Source organism: Platichthys flesus, chromosome 6 (assembly GCF_949316205.1).
Source record: "Platichthys flesus chromosome 6, fPlaFle2.1, whole genome shotgun sequence".
Taxonomy (NCBI): domain Eukaryota; kingdom Metazoa; phylum Chordata; class Actinopteri; order Pleuronectiformes; family Pleuronectidae; genus Platichthys; species Platichthys flesus.
The window spans coordinates 15,083,028-15,107,058 of NC_084950.1; the positions used below are offsets into that span (position 1 = coordinate 15,083,028).

Here is a 24,031-nt window from a genome sequence, read left to right on the forward strand (position 1 = left end):
GCTCGTCTCTGATTGGAGCACTGTAAGCCTTAAATCCGTGGTGACCATGGCAACACTATCTTCAGGAGCAAAGCGCTTCAGAAAACAACTTTAAATCACGTGACCGCGTGTTCTGCCAGTTCGTGAGTGGGAGCGTCGGGTGGAAAAACACGAACTCGTCTTTATTCGGTGAAAGTCCGTGGAAAAGCGAAGTTAACCTCCAACTTCTACTTTTGCGCTAACGTTAGCTTCAGTTAGCTGTTAGCTGACGTCACACGTCTGTCCATTAGTGACACCGCTCCGCGTAACAAGCAGCGGACACGTGTGTGGGGTTCGAGTCCCGGCTCAGAGCGCAACTTTGTGGAGCCCCTCCCCTCGGGAAGTGATGCAGCCGCTGGTTAGAGGAGCCTTGACACAGACCGAGCGAGCAGGGGACACAGCGGAGGAAACACGACGGGAGACAGGTTCGCTGTAGACCAGGCGGCACACGTGTCGTCCCGCTGGGGATTTTGTTTCACAGTGTGGATGAAGACGAGCGGACAGAGTTTGTCGCCACCAGAGATTTCAAAATGAATCGAATAACGGGAAGAGCAGGAGGAGACAACCTGATTGAGATGAGCCCCACAGAGTCTTTCAACGGTGAGTGGCCAAATCCTCAAACCTTATAGTGCTAGTGTGAAATATATATATGATATTTAGGATGTTTACATGTGTTAAGAAGCTGGGGAAATACTGGTAATTTAATAAGGACTATACCGAGATTGGTTTTACCACATGCCCATGAGAAAAACTTGAATGAATATCAGATAAATATCTCACTACATCATTATTCTATAAGAATATTCTACAAACCGAATACATGAAGTGATACATTCTAACAACAACAACACAACAGTAACCTTCAGTCCACAGCTAAGATAAATAGGGCATTTGAAATCACATTTATGTTATGTTATTGTGTTTGGCTTGACTTCACTGAGCCTGTAACAACAACTTTACCCTCACACCGTGATTTTAAAATTCATTTTATTAACATTTTCTCACCCTGCACTTTTCCTCTGAAACACCCACGTCCTTCTTTTTTCGTGGAGGGCAGCAGTGACTTATGGCCAGACAGCCCTCCGACAGCTGGCCTGCTCACTGGAAATACTGTGTCACTACAGGCAGCCATTACATTCACCAGCACAAACCCTGAGTCCCTCTCTCTGCCTCTGCCTCTCCCTCGGCTCCTGGCTGGATTTGAATGTCTAAACAACTGCTTAGTTTTTAGCCTTGTATGGTGTGCGTCTGAATGGAGGGTGAATCACCCTGGATGCTCTGCAGTGACTCTGATCAGGCTGAATCGATATAAAAGTGTAGGGTTTCATCTGCAGCTTGGGGAGAACTGCACAATAGAAGTTTAGCTGAGACTGTGAAGTGTGTGTGATTATTATAGGATCAAAAGTTACTCTTGCCCTTGTGTGTTTAAGTTGAGGTAACAGTGGAACCATCGTGTTTTCCATTCAGCCCACTCACAGTTCCAAAACACTGAATCACACTAATACTCCAAATCCCAGTTATTTTAGTGTAGAGGCATCCTGATGCTGACTGCTGAATGAAAACAACCATAAAGCTCCCATGCCTGATTAGAACTATGCATTATTTCTATTGTATGAGTAAGATTTAGTCAAACCAGTAACAGCTAACATGCACTTGCAGGATGCAAATATATAAACTCAAAATGTCCTACTCTTACTGTTATATTTCCAGACACATTCAGGACATATAATCTGAAACTGAAGTCAAAACATGGGGGAAGCTCAAGTTCTCTAATAATCTTTTCCCTCTTCTCCTTTTTGTTAAACCTTTTACAGGTTGGTCTGACCACACACACTCAGACCGGCATGGTTTGTTACTTGTTGTTGCATCACTGCTCACCCTTACTGAAAATAAACATTAAATCTATATCAGACATGTCTTTTATATGTGAACTGGCCGGTAGAAGCAGGTGTACATGTATGTGAAAGTGTGCACCTGAAACTCACCACTGTAAACATGAGAGATGGCTGATTGCTTCCTGTCAGAGGAAATCAGACCAACCCATCCCGCTGTGTTGATATAGAAAATGCTTGAAGAGGCGACTGAATTTCCTCTGCCCCTTTAAATGAGGTGGTGGTCTGGCCTAGATAAGGTGGTGGTCTGGCCCAGATGAAGTGGTGGTCTGGCCTAGTGGTTAGAGTGGTGGTTCTCCAACAAGAAGGTTGCCGGTTCAAACCCTACTCTCTCCCATCTGCATGCCAAAGTGTCCTTGGCAAGACACTGAACCCCTAAATGGCCCCTCATGAATGTTGAGTGTACTAATTGTAAGTCGCTTTGGACAAAAGCGTCAGCTAAATGACATGTAATGTAATATAATGTGAGAGTAAATAAATGTGTACATAATGTAACACTGCTGCACGCATGCCAAAGAATAGTAGCAGCCTGGACATTATATCTCTGTTTTTGTTATGCAGCGGTATCAGCGTAGCTGAACTGTAAAAAAAACCTTCATTGTGTAAATAACAGAGGTATGTGAGGTTTGATCTCTTAGTCTGTTCTGTTGCTGTGGTAATGCAAAAAAAAAAGAGACTGCAGCCGCCTTGTGGCATTTCCACTGTGATCAGCTGCTCTCTCTGGAACAATGCCCTAACTGTGGAGGCTACTTTGTTAGATGGGAAAAAGACTCCTGGCATCGCCGAGAGGCTAATACTGGGTTAGCAACAACCCTGTGTCCAACTGTGCAAGAATATGCTCAACTGTTAGAGAGGCATTCACATGTGTTTTGAAAGAAAAGTAGGCAGGGACAAATCAGAGCAGTGCAAAACAAAGTCAGTCTCGTAGCTGATTTTTAAGGAAAATGAAAGATGAAGTTGTCTTTATCGTTGCTGCTAAAAGGCTGTAAAAGTCCAGGGTGGGGGGGGGGGGCGGTTTGTTTCAGCTTTATGTTTAAATCTGCTTTTAACTGTACTATATTAAAAAGACTGTTTAATATTGTTTCCTCTTTGTGCTGCCACAACTCAGAAAGTGTATCTAACAATAGGCATGTTTGCTGTTTTATTTTATGTTCTAAATTAGAGTGACATCTTTACTATCTATCAATTTAATCACCAGACATTGGACTTTCACAGGTATATATATATTTCACAGGGGTAGAGCTTGGCCTAGGGGATAAAGCGGGTGTTCTGCAACAAGAAGGTTGCCGGTTTGAATCCCACTCTTTCCCATCTGCATGCCTAAGTGTCCTTGGCAAGATACTGAACCCCTAAATGGCCCCTCATAAATGCTGAGTGTTCTAAAAATGTAAGTCGCTTTGGACAAAAGCATCAGCTAAATGACATGTAATGTAATGTAATATAGGTATGATGAACAAATAGTAGAGTAATATAATGGGAATCTATATAATGGGATAATATATCCTCAAATACAGAGAAAATGTGCTTTGTACTAAATTCAGCTGCTAGCTAATTACCAAAAATGTTATGTTTTCATTGCTGTTCGTCTGTATTGTAGTCGTATTATGAATAAAATGACTGAACTAATTGTATTAAAACATGGTAGGATTGTGAGGTATGGGCTAAGGAAAGACCCATTACATTTCTGAGTGGATTTGCTAAAGGGGGCGGATTTCTTTAACACTGCGAGATTGGTCGTAACCTCTGCAGAGTATGCTCTCTCACAGTGCAATACTTTCTAAAGTAATCTTTAAAACAAATGGCCTAACCTGTCAACTTCACTACAAATGGACAAACAATCTACCAACATATAATAGACATAAATCATCTGATATGTCGATAGGATTGGAATCGTCTACTCCCTTGAATCGACCATGGAACTGGCCCCGGAATCCTGTTTTCTACGTACATTTACATTTTTAATTGAGTTGCTAGATTTAAAAGACATTTTCAAATACTCTTTTAAGTTAAGTTTAAGTTCAGTAAAAAAACATAACAACAAAAAAGCCGGTAGGAGACACATTTGCACCATAGGTTTATATTCAATTTAATTCTTTTGTAGTTTTGAACAAGTGCTTCTTTGTTGACTCGGTCTGTAATAACATAGAGACAGAAAAGGTTTACATATTACAAGGTTTGAATGCTTGTTTCAGGTCTGGTTAAGCACATTCTCTGTGTTGAGTCCAAACTAAATATAACATCAGTGAGACCATCAATTAGGATTGCTGCATTTCTATTTTAAAACACACTCAGACTTTAACCAGCCTTTGCTTTATTTTGTTAGTGGTAGTGTTGCCAACAGCGTGTAATTCTATGGCATTTTCCTCTGCGATGACATTTGTTCATGCAAATCTTCTTTTATCAGATTCTGCCCAGGAAGGTAATAATTGATTTAGACTGAGGCAAATGTAGAACTTTATAGTGTTTGAATCCATGTTTTGCCACAGTGAGAGCTTTCACTTTCAAGGGAGCTAACCCGACTCCTCAGTCTCATTTCCTGCGTCAGTGCAGTGCAGTGCAACCAGGCTGTGTGTATTCTCTCACAGGGATTTTGTGAGTCATGTTGTCTGGGCTGTGGCAGCACTGCCACAAAATGCTGTACAAATATAGACCACAACATTGGCTGTCAGGGCTCCTCACCAACCCCAGGCAGCTGCTCATAGGCCTGAAACTTACATCGCACCAACTTGCCTGTTTTGAGTTTCACTAGGCTATTTGCTATTCTTATATTAGTGAGTTGAGAGAATGGTCTTATAACTATCACCGGTAATTTGATTTTTAATGTTGTGTTTTGTGTGTTACTGTCTTGCAGATGATATAAATGGCTACAGCCAACATGCCTCGTCGAGCACAGGATCTTTCCAGCAGGGACAATCAGCGGTAAACAACAAACTCGCCACACGTTGACATTCTTTCAGGACCTTCATAACATCCTGTGCCTCAATTGAACATATATCAGCCATTTGAATATGTTAAGACAAGTGCTTCCTATACTGTATGTTAATTTTAGCTTTCCAATACGGATGCACAAACAATTTCTGTTTGGCTGTGTCCTATCTTCACTTCCACCTTACCTCCTGTAGGAGTGGTAGCAGGAAGTTCATTGTGTACAAGTGAAAAGCTTTATCTAGATTTTCTTATCCCCTCTTGAGAGTTAAATAATCACACTGTTTTCCTTTTATGAACCCACCCACTAAAACAAGATAGGCTAGCGTATGGATCTAAGTAGAATTTTAAAAAATTGAGTGTGTAAGATTCAGGGGAAAGGGATCTATTGGCAGAAATTTAATAAAACATATTACAACATGACCCTTCTAAATTGTACAAGTTGTTTTCTTTAACCTAGAATGAGCCATTTGTATAAAAATAGTTTATATCTACATCGGGTGTGGTTCCTCTCAATGGAGGCCGCCATATTTAGTTTGTCCAAACTGGACAATCTAATAACCTTTTGAGTTTTTATGACAACTGATGGCTGCCACATGTTCTTTTTCATGTTTTGAAGGGGAGGGTGAGGTGAGGGGTAATCAGTTGCAACATGCAACTTCACCACTAGGTGTCACTAAATTCTACACACTGAACCTTTAGTTGTCTCCGTTTTGAGGTAACTGTTTTTCCAGATAATGATTAACAACCTGCACTTACATACACGCAAACATATAAATCCTTCCTTCTTAAGATTATAAGACACCCCCAAGACACACATCTGTAAATGTCACGAGAGAGTCAGAGATAACCCTGATGCTCCTGTCTGTTCTCCCTCTTTCACTCTACTCTTGAAGTCTTTTATAACCCCTGATGTGTGTGTAGAGACCTGTGAGTCTCTCAGCACCAGCCTGGCCTCCCTGGCCTCCTCTGACCACAGCGACAATCCACAGCTTGAGGCTCAGACCTCAGAGCGAATCAATGCTTTGACCGGGGTAAGAGGCCAGTCAAGGTCCCAGAGGCATGCTGCTGCTGTGTCGGTGTGTTTGTGTTTGTGTCGTCTCACGTCATCTTCAAGCTCAAAACTGTAGCTGAGCAAGACCTGATTGGGACATTAACTTGTTTTCAGAGTGTGGAGTGTTTGCGTGTATTATGTCAGGATGTCTAAACACAATGCTAGTGTGGCGTGTCAGACATTTTGATCCCCCCCGTGTGAGGTTGCTGCTTCAGTTTTAGCTGTATGCTGTTGACATTGTTGTGTTGTTAGGATTTTGCTCATTCTCCACTCGGTTTTTCCACAGCTCTCGAGAAAGCGGGCTCTATTCCTGAAGTTTCGCTCAAGGGTATGGCATGGTAAAACAGGCTTGTGATGTGATGCAACTTTGTGCATATGTCTCACTGCCTGCCTTTATCTGCTTATTGGAGAACGTCTGCTCAGCGTTGTGTTTCTCCAGCAGGATGCGGGAAAAAAAGCTTGGATATACGAGTTGAAATCAATACACATATCTTGGTAGAGAGCTCATAGTGGTGGCTACTGGTGAGCATGTTGTTTTCTGCAGAGAGTAATGGAAACATGTCGGCATGAGCTGTACTGTGCGTTGATGCATCATGAGAGTTCATTAAAAGTGGAAAAGCTCTTTTCACCTGCTGTGATCTCACCTGCGATTATCGTCTGCTTCATTGAAGAGAAAGCAACAAACTGGTTGTGTTATAGTCTAATTACATTAGTACGCTCACACGTGTACACACACAAACATGCACATGCACCGTATACTCTATTTGAAGTTTTGCTCTTTTTGTGTTTGCATTTATATATGTTTGTGTGCGTGCGTGTACACTGTATAAAGTCTATATTGTAATCAAGACGCAGCCCTGGCTCGTGACCGGACTGAACTTTGCTGTGGCAAACCACATACTGTGCTGCAGCCTTCTCCTTTTTCATCTCTAATGTGGTCTTGCTTTAACGGTGCGTTACCGTTTTAATGAAAAGAGGAATCCTTACCCTTTTAAATAGCTAATCTTCCTGCAACCAGCTCCTGAAGAAATGAGACTCCCCCAACCTAAAGCTTATGTGAAAGCTCAGTCAAAGATCCCTTCAAGGAGTTTTGGAGGAGACGCAGCTGCACGTCTATAAATTGTCTCTGTGATCAAGCTGACTGTTTTGTCCTCCTCCCAAAAGACATGGGAGTGTACGTCTTCATTTTCCTTACAGATCACAAACTTTCAGCTGCATGTAGCTTCTCAATAATATGTATTTAAAGAGAGTGTTGCTGAACCAGGTATAATTTTCTGCATGATCAGGATAGGAGTGTCCAGTTTTCATTTTTAGCTCCGCAGAAAGCACTTCTCTCTGTTTAGGGCAAATTTGAGGATTGCATTGATTCAGTAAAGACATAACAGAGTGATTTAATGAAAAAAAAGATGTTGCTGAACCAATATAACCAATGCAACTTTGTGATTTTTGTATTAGGCTGAATTTGAAACTAAGAGGATTATAAAACTGAAACTAGACACGAGAGTTGTCTCAGAAGAAAACAAATTAAAGTAATATATTGTCAGACAATTTAGCTGTAAATTATTGAAAATCAAATCAAATATTACCAGTTTACGAAATTTATGTTAAAATCATGTTTAAATCCCTTCCTACAAAAATAAATGCCATGAAAGTTAGGGTTAGGAGTGGTACCTCCTCCCTGCCTTTGACAGCCACCTTATGTTACACCATGTTCTACATTTACCCTCCTTAGTTAAGACATTACTTGCATGTCTGAACACCCAGTAGTTGTGGGTTAGTGGGTAAATGTATAGAGCTCTGTGGCCTCTACCAGCTTTACTTAGAAGAGGCAGGTCCCAGCAGATGCAGTGATTCCATATGGCTGATCTGTAATTACAGCAAATTAGAGAGTTTCTGCAGCGACGTCCCAGTTAAAGAAAGCAGCCAATCCGCCCTGGTCGACATTGTCCAATCACGACTGAGAGGTTATGCAGACCAGTCATCAGGACACATCATTTGGACAGAGAAAGACATAAAAAGGTTGATCATGTGGACATAATTCCTTGTTTGAGTTGATACAGTTGGAAGCAGTGTGCAGATCCAGCGGCACTGCTGCTGTTCAGGATCATTTTAAGTAATGTGGCTCAGACTCTTTACATACATTTTCCATTGATAGTGCCACATTTGCACTTTGAATACGATTGTGGTTGAGGCTCCAGATAGTTAAAACGGTATCTTTTAAACAGTCAAGTCAGACTGGGGAGATAAAGCACCAGTTATTATTGGATCTCATCTTACCAGAGCAGATTTCTTAATGTGGTCATCTGGCCTTTTCGCTGTGGTTTTTCAGATTTTTGGGAAAAACCTGTTTCAGGCACAGTTACTCAAAAATATCCAGAACGCTGCCATCTTAAATCTGCCTGGTGGCATTCAGTGGATGGAGCTACGGTAGCCAAGTCCATGCGTTCGAACAATCAAGACTCATTCTCAGCTTTCAATAATGACATTTCACATCTGTGTGATCACAGCTACAATCACCATCTTTGATATAAAAAAAAATGTAATGTGTATTTTTCTCATATTCCATTCACAAATATGGAGGAAACAGGGTATATGTGAATAATTAATTTAATGTGTACTTTGACTTTTATTTTGATGCATGTCATGGTCATTTCCCTCTCGTCCTGGATGTAGTCCTTTTATTACATTAACTAAATGCATCAGCAGCTGGCAGCAGCTATGCTGCCACAATGCTGACATCATCTCTAGTAGTCGACTCTCTTTCTCCTCCTGTCTGTTCCCCTCCCTCCTTATTCTGTGAATGTCTGAGCAAGTGAGGGCTTGTTGTGGGAGGAGAGGGGCCCGACTGGAGCTCCTCTGATCGTGGGATCAGTGGAATGAGAGTGAGAGAAACAGAGCTTTCAGTGGAGGACTCTGATTCCCGGAGAGAGGCAATTTTGCCAAGGCATCCGGCCTTTTTTCACCTAACCATAAAGGGAGAGGATAATGGAGGTATGAAGTGCTTTTCCTTTCCTCCCTAGCCCCTGAACATTAGACGACCAACAAGGCAATCTGTGCCAGCAGTGCAGTGCAGTACAGAAGCTCTAAATGTGGTTGTTTGCTGTGCCTAATGTCTGCATTCTCTGAATAAACAGCGGCCCTGTGTAGGTATGTCACTGTACTATAGTGATGTGGTGTGATGATAGGTCTATATGGTTATTTTTAGCTTTCTGAACAGCTGAAGCAGCACTGACAGTCATGCCTTCCCCTCCTGTCGTAAAGCATTTTTCTGCAGTTCACTCCTTCCCAACCATGTAGCTGTTAGCATTAGCTGATACATATGCTTGGAATTTCTTAAGCCACCAACAAAAGGTGGTCTCACCGCTATGGATCCCAGGATTTACAGAAAACGTAAATATTGGAACTTTTTTGCCCAATGTGGCTACTGCCTGTCTCTGTTGTGTAGAGATTTTTTTAATGTATTTGTTGACCTCCACAAATCCTTTACCATGATAAGAACCTTAAGGATGTGTTTGAGGTGTAGAGAGATGACCTGAGATCAAAGCTTTTAGTATTCTGGAAATCTTTTCATTCATTCTGAGATACAACATCAGTTTCTTTAAAAGTTTGTCATAATCTTGTTCGGTAAAAACCTAGTAGGGAGACATGAGCAACAGAAAACCCTTTAGCACACTAGTGTTTGGAGTGAAGGTATGACATGACACATACAACCGAGTGTGATGTGGTGTGGAGGCCTTGTTCTTTGGGTTTTGCTGTGAACCACTGACAAACTCTTTGGCTGCTATGAATGCACCCCGGACCTGTTGTGCTGATACAGCGCCACTTTATATTTTGAACAGTATTCAATGTTTGTTCGATGTATTTTTACAGATTGACAAACAACAACAGAGTAAAGACTCTGTGTTCTTCCGTGATGGGCTGCGGAGGATTGACTTTGTCTTGTCCTATGTGGACGACAAAGCTGGCGAGAGAAAACAGGTAAGAAACGACTGAAAGGTACATTTTTATTTCTCTATGTTATCTTTATGGTTTTTATGTATTTATGTTTGATTTGTTGTTGTTTTATTTCCAACCCAGCAGAATGAAAGAGAATATTAATAATTGTTGCACAAACTAAACATCTTGAAATCTTAAAATGTGGCACAAACGAGCAGTGAATGTTATATCCACACTTTGATTAAGACACTAAGAACTGGTTCTTACAGGATATCCTCACAGTGTGAGTCAGTGGCATACTCTAAATACCATAACACTGATAAAGCTAGATAAACTGTTTCTCTGAGTTTCCATCCCTGATCCTGGGAAGGAAGTTTCTAAGGTCACTGCTACATTGACAAAGAGTCACAAGCTTATTTTCTTCTTTGGTAAATCAACTTTTTCCATTCTGTGTTTGGTCACATGTTGTTCTGTGGCCAGTTGCTAGGCACTGAAAGACTTTTAGTGATACTGAGCTGTTAGCCCTCACATGTGGATGTTACCACTCCTCCTGTATGAGGCAGTGTGTCACAGCCTCGTCAGCGAGTCAACACTTAGACCCCTGGCCTTGTCAGGAAGGACTCTTCTTATTTTTTCCACTGTTAGAGGAAGGCCAAATAGGAGGCCACTTCCTGTGTTTTATCCATGTGCTGTAAAACTTGGCAGTAAATCCTCCCAGTTAGGCTTTCACTCTGTCAATTTGTACTGTTACGATATGGTAAATTTCAGTATATGTATTTTTTATGATAATATTTAACCTAAAACCGTAAGTGACAAATGGTATCTTTTGTACTTTCGGCAATGTACACAGTAACTCTCACTGACTCTAGTTTTCACTACCATGGCTGCTGCTGTAGAATCTGCTGACACATTGGTTTCACATATCCAGATGTACACTCTTCACATTATGCATCTTGTCTCACATTATAAGTATTATAATTTTATGTTTAGATATATAAATTGAATCCATTTAAATGGATTGTTTTCAGTTGATAACACATTTCATTTGAGTTTTGTACATAAAACATCTGAATGGCTCATAATCTGAATACTGTATATGCTGCTCACTGTTACGCGTAAGGGTTTTGTGTACTTAATTTGTTGTACAATAAATTTAATTGTCATAATTCTATAAAATGTAAATATAACTGAAATCAGCTAATAAATATATGAATTATTCTGTTTTTTCTTTCAAGGAGAGGAGGAGGGTGTATGAGGCCAATTTAACCAAAGTTGGTCTGGAGCTGGAGACAGAAGATAAATCAGTAAGTTACTCATTTTGATTATGTCGAATATCAAGATAGATCACCACTTATACTGGATGCATATATCATATTACATATCTGTGAGTTTCAAGACTTTAACATGATCTCTATAAATTCTCTCCTATTACTCTATTACTTTTTCCAGTAGCTCTTTATTCATTTTTCTGTCATTATCACCAGGAGTCAGAAGATGGGAAGACTTATTTTGTGAAGATCCATGCTCCATGGGAAGTGTTGGCCACCTACGCAGACGTGCTTAAGATCAAGGTTCCGTTCAAGGTCAACGACATCCCAGACAACACAGAGATGCCCATGAACTGGCTGTCCACCCCGTTCCGTCTCCCCGAGACCATCATGCACCCTGAGCCGGACTTCTTCACCGCTCCTTTCGACAAGAGCAAGTCTGACTTCTTCCTCATCGATGACAAAGAGACATTCTTCCCCCCTTCCAATCGCAACAGGATCGTAAGGATACTTTGGCTTTCTTATCTTGGTTGTGACCTCGGAAATAAAATATTCCATTCCGAGCTGAATACTGCAAATACTGCTGAAGCGGGCCTGAAGTAACATTTTGGAAAATAGTTATCAAGATGACTAACCTTCCAATTTAGCAGGTCATGTTTATTGTGTTGAACTGAAGGTCAATATCTCAAAATTGTGGGGAACCCAAAGGCAACTTCGTGATTTAGTTTTTGCACTGCAAGTTTTATATTTGTTTCACTCTCTCTGCTCAGGTCTACTACATCCTGTCTCGCTGTTCATACTTGAGGGAGGAATGTGGAGATAAAGACAAAAAGGGAATCAAGAGGCTACTCAACAATGGCACCTACACGGCTGCCTTTCCCCTGCACGATGTGAGCCTCTTCTGCTAACCCTAACCAATCGAATGTTCACTATTTGAATTCCAGCAGTAATATCCTCGTGAAAGCTGTGTGTGAGGTTCTAATGAAAGGATGATTTATACAACAAATGTGATTGTGAATTATTTTCTTCTGTACATGCAGTGTAGATACTGGAAAAAATCCAGGGACCTTCACTGCGAGAGTGAGAGATACAGTCTATACAAACACTGGGCCAGATTCCTCTTTTTCTTCAAGGAGCAACCCCTCAACCTTGTCAGGCAAGATCTGAAAACAAAATGGTCATACCTGATGTGTAGTACCACAACTTTAGTGGAACAGCAAAGGAGTTCACAATTAATTTTGTCTTTCCTCACCAACAGGAAATACTACGGAGAGAAGATCGGTATTTATTATGCCTGGCTGGGTTTCTACACTGAGATGTTGTTGTTTGCTGCCATAGTTGGGACGATTTGTTTCGTCTACGGAGTCCTCACTTACGATGACAATGAGTGGAGGTGAGTTTTACAAAGAGATCCGGCCTGTCTGGTCATCGTATTATTACATGTCATTGTATTTTTTTTGATAATAAAAAAATGTACTCATCCCCCAACAGTAAAGAAATATGCAGTGCGGAAATTGGAGGAAAGATCGTCATGTGCCCACTGTGTGACAAGAAATGTGGCTTCTGGAAACTCAACTCAACATGTAACTCCTCATGGGTGAGATTTCCTAACTTTCCTCCTGAGTTGCTTGTGTTTGGGATTCATGTTCTACCCACATGTGTGACATTTAAAGGATGGTAACAACTAAATGTCAATAAATCAAGTCATTATCTCACTATTTGTCAAACATGCTCTTCTTTCAGCAATCACACCTATTTGACAATGTGGGAACTGTGTTTTTTGCGATATTCATGGGGATATGGGGTGAGTAAAGATATTGTCTCCTTGTATTTTATATCTTCTGACCCAGTGCACCACCTAGTGGCATTTGTTGAACTATAATACTCAAATCCCATTTGCTAACTCAATGATTTTAATTAATAATTACGTTAAGCTTTGGTTTCATTTGCTGATTTTTTAAGATCTGACATTTCTTTAATATATAAGAGTTAAATGATGTCAAAGCACTGAACAATTATACTTAAAAACCTCAACAACATCACTGTCTAGTACATTTAATCAAAGCCGGTCTGATACACATTTTTAGGGAGTGCTGATACAGATATAAAGTATTGAGAATAATTCTGGTACCCATATATATCAGCCAAAGAAAATTGGCGATGATTCCTAAGAATTTTTTATCAAAAATTTTATGACCAAGAAATATAATTGGGGCTTGCTATTTCACAAATTAACCATAAATAATCTGAACTCAACGACAACCAAATATACAGAACTTGTATTAATTCAAATGTAAACATAAATGCACGTATTTCTTATTTATTTGAATTAAACATTTTCATATTGGCCCGTACAACATAAACGCTGGTAGAGAAACACATTCTGCGCAAGGCTCATATTGATGATATTATAAACCGATGACTTTGTGTTTAAACATGTTAGTAGAGATTAAAAAGAAAAGTTAGCCTGATACACCTGGTGTGGTTGAATGTCTCTTCAGTGACGCTGTTCCTGGAGCTCTGGAAGAGGCGGCAGGCTCGTCTCGAGTATGAGTGGGACCTGGTAGACTTTGAGGAGGAGCAACAGCAGCTGCAGCTCCGGCCAGAGTACGAGACCAAGTGCTCCAAACGCAAGCTGAACCGCATCACTCAGGTGTTTGAGTGCTCATGAAATACTAATATCCTGTATGATACTTTTGTAATGTGAAGCTCTACTTCTTTGTAGCTCCCACAAGGCTTTACCAGACAGCTAACTGTTTGTAAGGACTAAGAACTATTACACGATACAGTATGTGTTGAATTTATTGAATACAGGTTCTACAGATTGGGTTGCAGTCATTCATTAGGCCTGTGCCTTTACTAAAAAGCAGGTTTGAATAGAGATTTTTCGAATCAAGAACATTAGTTCTGTAATTAGTTATAAATAGTGACAGTAGTAGGCACAGACTTGAATTGCAACAGCGACAGGGTGCTTTAATGTGTTGTGACCACATTCCAACCGTCTTTAGGAACCAGAGTGGGTTCTTAGCAGGACTGCTACAGATCTATTGGCCAAATTATTTCTGTGCTGGGCCACCGTGATCCTCTGGGTAAGGGTGGCACTTAATGTGGAATGCCAGTGTTGGTAAGGGAGAAGTGTTGGTGTGATGTATTTTGTGTGGTTAACCGACATTTCTGGAAAGACTTGGGGGCACGAACTTCCTTCTCTTTGCTGAATTCCTGTGTGTCTGGTGGATCGGTGTCTTGAAAGAGGTTTTTGCAAGAGCTTGACTTCAGCAGGAGTCTGTTCGATGAAATAATTGGACTCACGCCTTAATTCCTACATGTAAAAAACTCTGATTGGGATCTCCTTATTTGTGGTTAGTGGTAATTAAAGGGACTTGGCCTGGAGGGGTCCTTTCAGGATATAACATATGGTTACTGACTTCTCTGTCCATGCTTTGCTTGGTTATGATGTAGGAAATGGAGCCATACTTACCCATAACAAGCAAGTGTGCACGCTTATGTCTATCTGGAGCCACTGTCATTTTCTGGGTGAGCATAGTATCTTTGGTTCTTCATTAATTACCACTGCTTTCAACTATCTTCCATCTGTTCTTCCTCCCTGTGTCACTTACCTTTCCCATCATAGTGTTCATCATCATCACATGGAACCATAGACTGTATGTAAAGATGGACATCGTGACATCTTTCCCATAAAGAAGTAAAAAAATCATCTTTATCGCCCTTTGGTGGTTGGCTACAGTATGGGTCATAAACCATGTCTCATCCATGTTAGTGGGTGGGACATGGAACAAAACAATCTGGCTCAGTAAACTCAGTAATATTTTTTAAGGGTTCATTAAGTTTTGTTCTAATAAGTTATTTGATGCTATGGAAACATCATGACAATTCATGATTGACAGCTGAGACTCACTATTTGACGAGCGTGTGTATCTGTGGCAGCTCGATACTGTGGCTCAACACCACGATCACTATTGCGTAGACTCTGGCTCCAAATGGTGTCGGAAGCGTAAGATTGTAGCACCAAGGGATATTTTAGCTTCATTTTTGCACAGCAGGAGGCAGTGGAGACGTGTCGTCCATCCATACAGTCTATGCAATGACCAGTATCATGTGACCAGAGCCAGTTTGCGTAAAACCTCTTTAAAATGTAGCTCTTGTAAATAATTTAAAAGCTGAGATGAGCACAATTGTCTGTATGTATGCATGCATTTACTATTAGCTATAACAATTATGTCAAAATGATTTCATTCGTACAACTAAGACACATTGAAGACCAAACTTTTATGCATACTAGCCCTGAATTTACAACTATTATCCTTGCTTACGTAAAAAAAAAACAGTAAATTGTGTCCTTGTTGCTAGATTAGGTTAGCTGGGTTTTCATTGGGCATTTGTGCACAACTCAAGCCTGTCTTCTAACATTTTCCGTTGGTTGTAACTCACCTGTATCTGTTTTTGATTTGCTGTGGCGTTCTCACTGTACCTTTTGTCTCGTGCCTCGCTGTGCCATGCAGTTGTCTTTCATGTTGCCACTGTTGTCTCTGTCCGGAAGATTTCGTTGATCATTGCCTGCATCATTGGCGTGATAGCGTACCGCCTGGCAGTGTACGCCGCCTTCGCCAGCATCATGAAGGACAACCCCACCACCCAGTTGCATGTGGTCGGCCCCTACATCACGCCACAGCTGGCCACCTCTGTCACCGCCTCCTGCATCAACTTTGTCATCATCATGATCCTCAACCTCATGTATGAGAAGGTGGCTATTTGGATCACAGATATGGGTGAGGGCCAGAGTGAGAGGATGTAAACAAGACAGTTACATTTCTGTGTCTTCATGTGTCCACACTTCAGTGCATATCATCACAGACTTGTAATAAGGCTCAACATTTCCCTTATCAAAACCAAATTGAAAATCCCTTAATCCAGCCTTTTATTTGAATGCGAATTCCACACATTCAAACATATCAGTCCTGTAACATGCTTTTATATAATATAAATAATTCTTATTTGAGAAGTAAGCAAGCATGTTGTAAATCACAGAATGTCGCAATGTTAGAGAAATAGAAAAAAAAGCTGATTAGGATTCACACACAATGAAATGGGTTTACTGAGTCACTACAAAATTAGTAGTTTCTATGTAATCCTGCTAAATAAAAAAACATAAATGCAGACAAATACATAACCTCCTTGGCAGAAGTTGTTCTTATTTAGTTTATGTATTTAAAATCTATCTTTTGCAACCTTTTACTACAGAAATTCCAAAGACACACCTGGAGTATGAGAACAAGTTGACGGTGAAGATGTTCCTCTTCCAGTTCGTTAACTACTACTCCTCCTGCTTCTACGTGGCTTTCTTCAAGGGCAAGTTTGTCGGCTATCCTGGAAACTACATCTACATGTTTGGCGAGTGGAGCAAACTGAGGAATGAAGAGGTACTCAACACGGCAAGATTAGCATCAATAACTCTGCTTAAGTAAAGAATTTATGTTAATTTGGGGTTCTTTTCTATCTCCACTCGTGAATTCAGTGTGACCCTGGTGGTTGTCTTATTGAGCTGACCACCCAGCTGGTGATAGTGATGACTGGTAAACAGGTGTGGGGAAACATCCAAGAGGCTCTGGTCCCGTGAGTATTCCATGAGTGTGGCACTGAATGTGCCACACTCATCTCTTTCTATATAGCTGTGTTGTGGCTCCATTTTAAGCTCTCCCTCACCCCCCCCCCCCCCCCCCCCCCCCCCTGTTTCCTTCAGGTGGCTGATGAACTGGTGGGGCAGCAGGAAGGCGCGTAAACACCCAGAGAGTCTTTACAGCCGCTGGGAGCAGGACAATGATCTGCAGTGCTTTGGGCAGCTGGGTCTTTTCGACGAGTACCTGGAAATGGGTAAACATTCATTCCAACACCAATCTACTACCCATGGGGAGACATACCTGAAACTTAGGCTGAAGCCAAGACCAACTGAATAAACTCCAAGTCACCATTTAAGTAAATTCAAATTCTTAAGTACCGATATCCAACTTCAATACTTTATTAAAGTTTACTTTCAGTAAGAATATTTATCCGTAGGTAGGTGGGTAAGTGGATAAATAGATGCAGTGTCCTCTGAGATTCAACAGATGGTGCTGGTTCCATCAAACTGCCTCTCACTAACCTCTCCTCACTTTGACCCAGTGATCCAGTTTGGTTTCATCACGCTTTTCGTCGCCTCCTTCCCCCTGGCCCCGCTGCTGGCACTGATCAACAACATCATTGAAGTAAGAGTGGATGCCTGGAAGCTGACCACTCAGTACAGACGCCCCGTGGCATCCAAGGCCCACAGCATCGGGGCCTGGGAGGAAATCCTCAGTGGGATCGCCGTCCTCTCCGTTGTCACAAATGTTAGTACTGGAATGTCTGTGACTGCTCATTATCTGCCCAGTTGTATCTGTGGTTTTGTCCTCACACCATCTTTCCCTTGCTTCATAGGCATTCATCGTGGCCTTCACCTCTGATATGATCCCTCGGCTTGTGTACATGTATGCCTATCACCCAGATGGTGAGATGAATATGAAAGGCTACATAAACAACAGCCTGTCCTATTTCAATATATCTGCGATCCCACTGGCCAACAGCCCTGAGGAAGGGGAGAACCCTGCTTGGTTCAACAGCTCCATCACCTTCTGCAGGTGAGTGTGTGTGTGTGTGTTTGTTAAGTTGAGTTACAAATGCAGAAAGTATTTCTAACAAAATGTACTTGCCAATTTCAGTGTCAAGTATAGAAGTGTTTTACTCATAGTATTAGCATAAATACTATTTTTGATTCTCTTTTGCACAGTGGACTGAAGAATGACTTTAAACAATCTTGAATCAAATAAGGCTACAGCAATCATAGAACTATTTTTCTTTGTTCGTAGGTATCGTGATTTCCGCTACCCTTCGGGCCATGAGAAGCAGTACTCCCACACCATGCAGTTCTGGCATATTTTGGCTGCCAAGCTTGCTTTCATTATCATCATGGAGGTAAATCCACCAACACTTAGTGACCTCTTGAACTGAGCTTCATATTCTTCCCTTGAGCTCTAGATAGTGAAGAAATAACAATGTTTCTCTTATATAACACAAAGTCTAACTCCTCACAGAATTTCTTCTTCAGCTCTTAAAGTAATTCTTCCGACAAGAACCGATTGTACTCTATTCTTCTGCAGCATGTCGTGTTCATGGTGAAGTTCTTCGTGGCCTGGATGATCCCAGATGTTCCCTCTGACGTGAGGGCTCGAGTGAAGAGAGAACGCTACTTGGTCCAGGAATATCTCCACAACTACGAGGTGGAGAAGCTGAAGAAGCAGCTCAGCCACAACAACTGTAGCAATGACTGTAGCTGCGAACCCATGATCTATCCATCTTTATCCAAACACGAGGTGCTGTCAGAGTGTCTCTAGCCCGGCGAGCTGCTGCTGGATTAGCTGGACACAATGGGATGACATGGTGATGTGTAGATTGACCTGCTTATGTATTATGATACATCTCTTTACCGCAGTGCTTGTGTTGTTTGTGCAGTACACACACAGACGTTTATCAAAGAGCTATAGAGGTTTCCATCATTCACAGCCATGATGTTGTTGTGAAGTGCACACAATGAGCACATCTCCATGCATGTTGAAAATGTAAATGCTGTCTCATATTTATGGCTTATTTCACTCTATTTTGTAATTATAGTGATGAGGATCATTCAGATCTTGTGTCGAAAAGACTACTTATTTAATTGCCACCATACTTAACCAAAGACTGGATGCCTTTATATAACACAAACACTTACCACTGTTTTTATATATCTGCCAGTAGACTATCAATATTATTTGGAAGCTAATTTAGCTTATTTTCAAGTTTGAATATTTGTTTGTTTGTATGTACGGTGATATGAAGGGTTCCAGTGTCATGTACTATAAGTTAATGCTGGACTTTTTTTTTGTTTTATTGTCACAAATGTGAGTATTGTTTATTTGACATTATTGTGGTCATGACACAGAAGTAACACATTTTACCAAATGATTTTCCTCACCCTAGTGGCTTTAAAAGAATCCTGCTCTGACCTCGTTACAGCCCAACACTTGCTCCAGGTCGAAAACCGACTTGTGAAGTAGGTCTTTATGAAGAGAAACGTGTGTCGCTGTTATTACTGTGAGTACAGGCAAGATTTTTGCCCTGAGTTGGCCAGTTGTTGAGCAGCTGCAGCAGCTGTCGACTGTTGACAGTGAGACTTGTTCCTGGAGATGAGAAGCAAAAAGCCCTGAGAGGGTGACGAGATCCCTTTTTAATGTGCCTCTGTTTACCAACACGTTAGAGCTAATGAAAGCCTGCAGCCCCCCTCTACTCAACTATGTGTGCTTCATTACACAAAGCACTTCAGCCTCCCGGTTTCCTCAGCTGTGTCTTTGTGGTGAAGGAAAGATACACACATTTTTTTTTATTTTGCACAAAGCACTTAATAAAAGCTCACTACCAAGACATAAACATGTCAATCTGTTTGTTGTACTTTCGCCACATAATGATAATCAGTGTTTCAAATCAGAAGTGTGCGATGGTCTTTGTTCGTTTACGTGAACAAGAGTTTTACTGTAGTAAGGAGTTTCTTGTTCTGAGCGTTGTTATTGGGGTTGAATACCAACAAAGATAAAATGTAGAGTTTTGTAAGGATTCACATTTATTTGAACGCATACATGCAAGTGAAGAGTAGAACCGAAGTTTTAGGTTAATGTAAAACTGCTTTAAACTCAGGCAACTAAACCCTTTTTGCAGGTATGACCACTCCAGCAAAATTGGTCTGTTCTAGTTTTCCTTGCTGATCTATGCCTGTTGATGCCTTAATAAATGCAACAACTTTGTTCTAAATTGTATTTCTTTAACTTTTTTTCCTCATGTCTGTCTTCTTGTAATGCTTTGAACATTTGATTTTTATACTGTTACCATACATGAAAAGGGTGTACCTGTTTACTTTATGCTTCATATTTTCATCTATTTAGTTCAGACTTTTTTGTAATGTTCATATTCACAAATGTGTAATGCAAAAAAAGGCTATTCTCCAAAATAAAGTACCTGTTGAACTTGAGCAGTTGTGGGAGATGTTTGAATGTGGGCCTGCTTGCCAAAAACATGAAAGTTGCTGTCACCAGAACAGATGGCCTGGAAAAAACCCTGATAACTATTGGGTGTTTGTTCACACAGGTGGGCGTGCTCGACACCAAAATATGTTGACAGGGTTGTTTCTCTCAGCACAGTTACAAAGACATGGGAAACACTCAGGTCCAGGTAGGTTGGAGAGGGTCGGGCAGGATTTGAAAGATGTTATCGGGACATTGAGAGATTTATGGAACAGCTAGAACAGCTTCTTACAGAGTTTTGTGGCTAATTAGGAAGATGATTAAAAGCTTATGTGTTGTTCTATGAGGGGAAATAGACTCATGTCTGTTTTTTCCCTTTTCGTGTCCCTATTGGTTTACAACTAAATGAGGTGTTAGATTAGACAAACTTGAAATAACACTGCATGTGAAAACTCCAAGCTGAACCTCTGTGATGGTGAATCTCCAGCCTCCAGAGAGAGACTTCTGTGACCTGGACCCACAGCAGGGTTTACCGCTGGTCCAGCTCACAGTGATGCCGTCCTTCTTCCTGGTGGTGCTGGTACTCGGGCTGCCCCTCAACCTGCTCTCCCTCTGGATCTTCTTCCACCGCCTGCGTCGCTGGACCCGCAGCACCGTGTTCCTCTTCAACCTGACCCTGGCCGACACCTCGTGGCTGCTGGCCCTGCCCCTCCTCGTCCACTACCACGTGGACCGGCTGAGCTGGAGGCTGGGGCTGCCGCTGTGCGTGGCCGTGAGGATGCTCTACCACAACTACTTCTACCTCAGCATCTTCTTCGTCACGTGCGTCAGTGTGGACCGGTACCTGGCCATCGTGCACCCGCTGCGCTCTCTGGTGCTCCTGGGCCGGAGGAAGACGTGCCTGCTGTGCGTCGCGATGTGGGCGGCCACTGTGCTCCTCAGCGTGCCGGTGGCCCGCATGACTCTCATCCAGACGTGCCCCGAGACGAACCGCACCGTGTGCACCCTGTACGTCCTACTGGCTGACACCAGGGAGAGCTTACCGTACTCCCTGGCTTTCTCCATCCTCTGCTTCCTCTTCCCCCTGCTCCTCATCTGCTACTGCGGCCTGAGAAGCGTCCGGGAGCTGCGGCGGAGGCCGAGCCGAACTGACCCGCACAACAGGCAGCGGCGGCGGCTGCGGCGCGTCCTGAGCGCGACGCTGGTCCTCTTCGCCCTCTTCTACCTGCCCTACCACCTGAGCCGCAACGCCGCCATCGTGATGAGGGCGGTCTACCCGGACGACCCAGCCTCCTGGTGGGCTCCGGACCTGGCCTTCACCCTGGAGATGTGCTTCTGCAGCCTCATCACCTGCATCAACCCGCTGTTCAGCTGCTTCATAGGCCGCCAGTTCAGGGGAGCGTCCCAGGGCTCTCTGACGCTGGTGTTCTCCCAGTGTCCGGGCATGCAGGTGGCCTCGGTGGTATCCAAGAGGGCCCGGAGGACAGTGAGGAGGAGGCAGGGGGTGTCTGCTGTCACACCCGAGTGCGCTCTGCCATCACCTGCACTATAACGTATCCCAAAGAACTATAGAAAACGTTGGATATTTGTTTTTGAATCACTTACTGTGATACTCACACACTGATCTATACAGTTTAGGCCCCAAAGATACATGTTATTTGTGTCTGGGTTCAGCCATCTTCCCTTTGTTTGAGACCATGTGGCCACAAATAAGTTTGTTGGAAATGCAATGTGCAAATAGTTTGAAATAAGGGCTGGAAGATATCGTCATAAATTACAGCAAGATATCTAAATTAGACATCTTTTGACATTGATCATGATAAATAACATATTGTTTCTTTTAAGTTTAAAGACGAATTTTTGCTCCAAGGCAGAGAATGATAAACAAAACCTTTTTTTAAATGTGTGGTATAGTGTTATACCTACTGACTGTATTTACCCGAAGCCTTGTTTTACTGCTATTGATGAAAACTCTATTACAATAATTATTGATCATTTTATTGTCCAGACCTATTTAAAATAATTTATTTTATATCCATATTATTCCTATTTATGATACACCCTAATTAAATAAATGTTTATAAATTGTTACTAGTTCCTAATAGCCCCTAACGTTTGGTGGTGATTGATTTTAGCCTACCTATAGTGAATGTTCATCATGAAGACTCCAGATGCTTGTTGACAGTAATGGCTGTATACATTTTGTAATGTAAGCACATTTATGCACATGATATTCATCATTGCTGATGGTAGACATGGTAATGTTCTGGTTTATGTTTGTTTATTGTATAGAGCAATAATCCATCATCCATCCATCATGTCCTCAACAAAGGATTAAATGGCTCGTGGATCAATGTGTTACATGTTAAATATGAAGTAACTGGTTTTCAGTATCAGTACCACAATGGTTTTCCAAATAAAAGCACTCAACCGATACACATAAAGACACATCATAAATAGCATAGAGTGTAAAGTCAACATTAGCAGATCCCTTATTACCATGGTGTAAATATGTCTGAGAATCACATAAAATGAATCTTTGAAAAAGTGGACATGCATTAAAAGATGGAAACTGACTTGCCGAAGCGTCTGATTTGTCACCTGGTGGCTGTCTGCAGAATACATCACAAACCCCGCCTCCTCCATGTTGCTGGATTGGACATGGATCCAGCATAAAAGTCTGAATGCCAAAGTCAAATAAAAAAATCTTAAAGTTTGTTCCTGGCCTTTTACACAGTTCTTATCACACCTTTGCCTGTTCAAGTGTTTCTTTTTCCATCACGTTTGGTTTTGATTATGTATTTGATGATGTAAAAATGAAATATCATCGTTGACAGCCGAGTGTACGTTTCTAGGGGAACCTCGCTACTCTGACTCCAAATTTGCAAGATGGCAGCGTTCATATCTATAATTTTAGATGGATTGAAGAGGATATTTTGGTTTCAATTAGGGATAAGGGAGGGGAGGGTGTGTCGTTAAACTATGTAAACAGTTTATTTGTTGCTTTGATAATGTTAAGGGGCGAATGAAACTGCCATCATGGATGGTTAATGGAGTTTTAGTGATTCTGATTATTGTTTATATTAGGGTTTATAAACCAGTGCATCACACTGCACATGGGAGAACTATTCTTTTAATAGTGGAATGTTCGACCCCCACGTCCGAATAAACCTTATGCAAAAACAGTAGGCTAAACAAACCCTCACCTAAAATCATAGACGTGTTGTCTCTCCGGTTGAATCAATATCAAATCAATGTCGTTTAGCCCAGACTTAATGCTTCTCTGTGGGTGCTTATGACTTGAAGCCTCCACTGAGTTGCTTTGAATGTACAGATGTTATTCTTTACTCAGTTGTATTTTTTATTCTTTCTTTGTTAGACAACTTGATTACTTGTTATTTCATCAAAGTGGGCTGGAACAAGCTTTGAGACTATGAGGCTTGGCCTTGAATTTATTTACACAACACTGCCTCTGTGTGGCTGACTGCGGTCTGTACGCCCCACAGTGGGTCCACATGAGTGAATATCAGGTATAGCTTTAAAATACTTGAATTCACAATTTTGTTTAATCCCAGACATTTTTTGCGATTGTACAGCAAAAAAAAATCCAAAGATTTACCAATGAATAAATAGGGATTAGGTAAAGATAGAGGAATAGCTCCTATTTGTTTGGACAAAATATGAGTCAGATGTTGCATTATATGTTAGTCTACAACCACAGGTAGAGGAAGATTCAGTACAACCTCAATTACAGTTCTAAAAATGTACAGTACTAGTTCTACCATAGCTACAGTAAAAACCAACAACCGCAATTTTAACAAAACCAATAACAATGACCGACAACCCTACCTTCTC

The 24,031-nt window shown here is 41.5% G+C and overlaps 2 protein-coding genes across 2 annotated transcripts; both read left to right on the plus strand.

The window, feature by feature from the left end:
- The first annotated feature begins 406 nt into the window (after positions 1–406).
- On the plus strand, positions 407–20,184 carry ano5a (anoctamin 5a). Its single transcript, XM_062389849.1, has 22 exons — positions 407–618; positions 4,762–4,829; positions 5,732–5,869; positions 6,176–6,217; positions 9,760–9,867; positions 11,061–11,129; positions 11,310–11,594; positions 11,864–11,983; positions 12,134–12,249; positions 12,352–12,486; positions 12,585–12,690; positions 12,837–12,897; positions 13,595–13,746; positions 14,553–14,627; positions 15,652–15,880; positions 16,353–16,531; positions 16,627–16,724; positions 16,852–16,982; positions 17,271–17,476; positions 17,565–17,764; positions 17,993–18,098; positions 18,284–20,184. Exons 1-22 carry the CDS (start codon positions 549–551, stop codon positions 18,515–18,517), a joined length of 2,928 nt encoding a protein of 975 aa, XP_062245833.1. The 5' UTR covers positions 407–548; the 3' UTR covers positions 18,518–20,184.
- A 179-nt stretch (positions 20,185–20,363) lies between these two features.
- Positions 20,364–21,728, plus strand: LOC133955064 (succinate receptor 1-like). The gene is made up of 2 exons (XM_062389715.1): positions 20,364–20,384; positions 20,664–21,728. The coding sequence occupies exons 1-2, from the start codon at positions 20,364–20,366 to the stop codon at positions 21,726–21,728; spliced, it is 1,086 nt and encodes a 361-aa protein (XP_062245699.1).
- Positions 21,729–24,031: the final 2,303 nt, after the last annotated feature.

What these genes read in the sequence shown, in the direction of transcription:
- ano5a (XM_062389849.1), top strand. Translation starts at nt 549, where the DNA reads ATGAATCGAATAACGGGAAGAGCAGGAGGAGACAACCTGATTGAGATG. An exon ending in TCCAGCAGGGACAATCAGCG is followed by an intron (nt 4,830 to 5,731) that starts GTAAACAACAAA and finishes CTACTCTTGAAG; the next exon opens with TCTTTTATAACCCCTGATGT. An exon ending in AGCTGAACCGCATCACTCAG is followed by an intron (nt 13,747 to 14,552) that starts GTGTTTGAGTGC and finishes GTTATGATGTAG; the next exon opens with GAAATGGAGCCATACTTACC.
- LOC133955064 (XM_062389715.1), top strand. Translation starts at nt 20,364, where the DNA reads ATGGGAAACACTCAGGTCCAG. An exon ending in TGGGAAACACTCAGGTCCAG is followed by an intron (nt 20,385 to 20,663) that starts GTAGGTTGGAGA and finishes GTGAATCTCCAG; the next exon opens with CCTCCAGAGAGAGACTTCTG.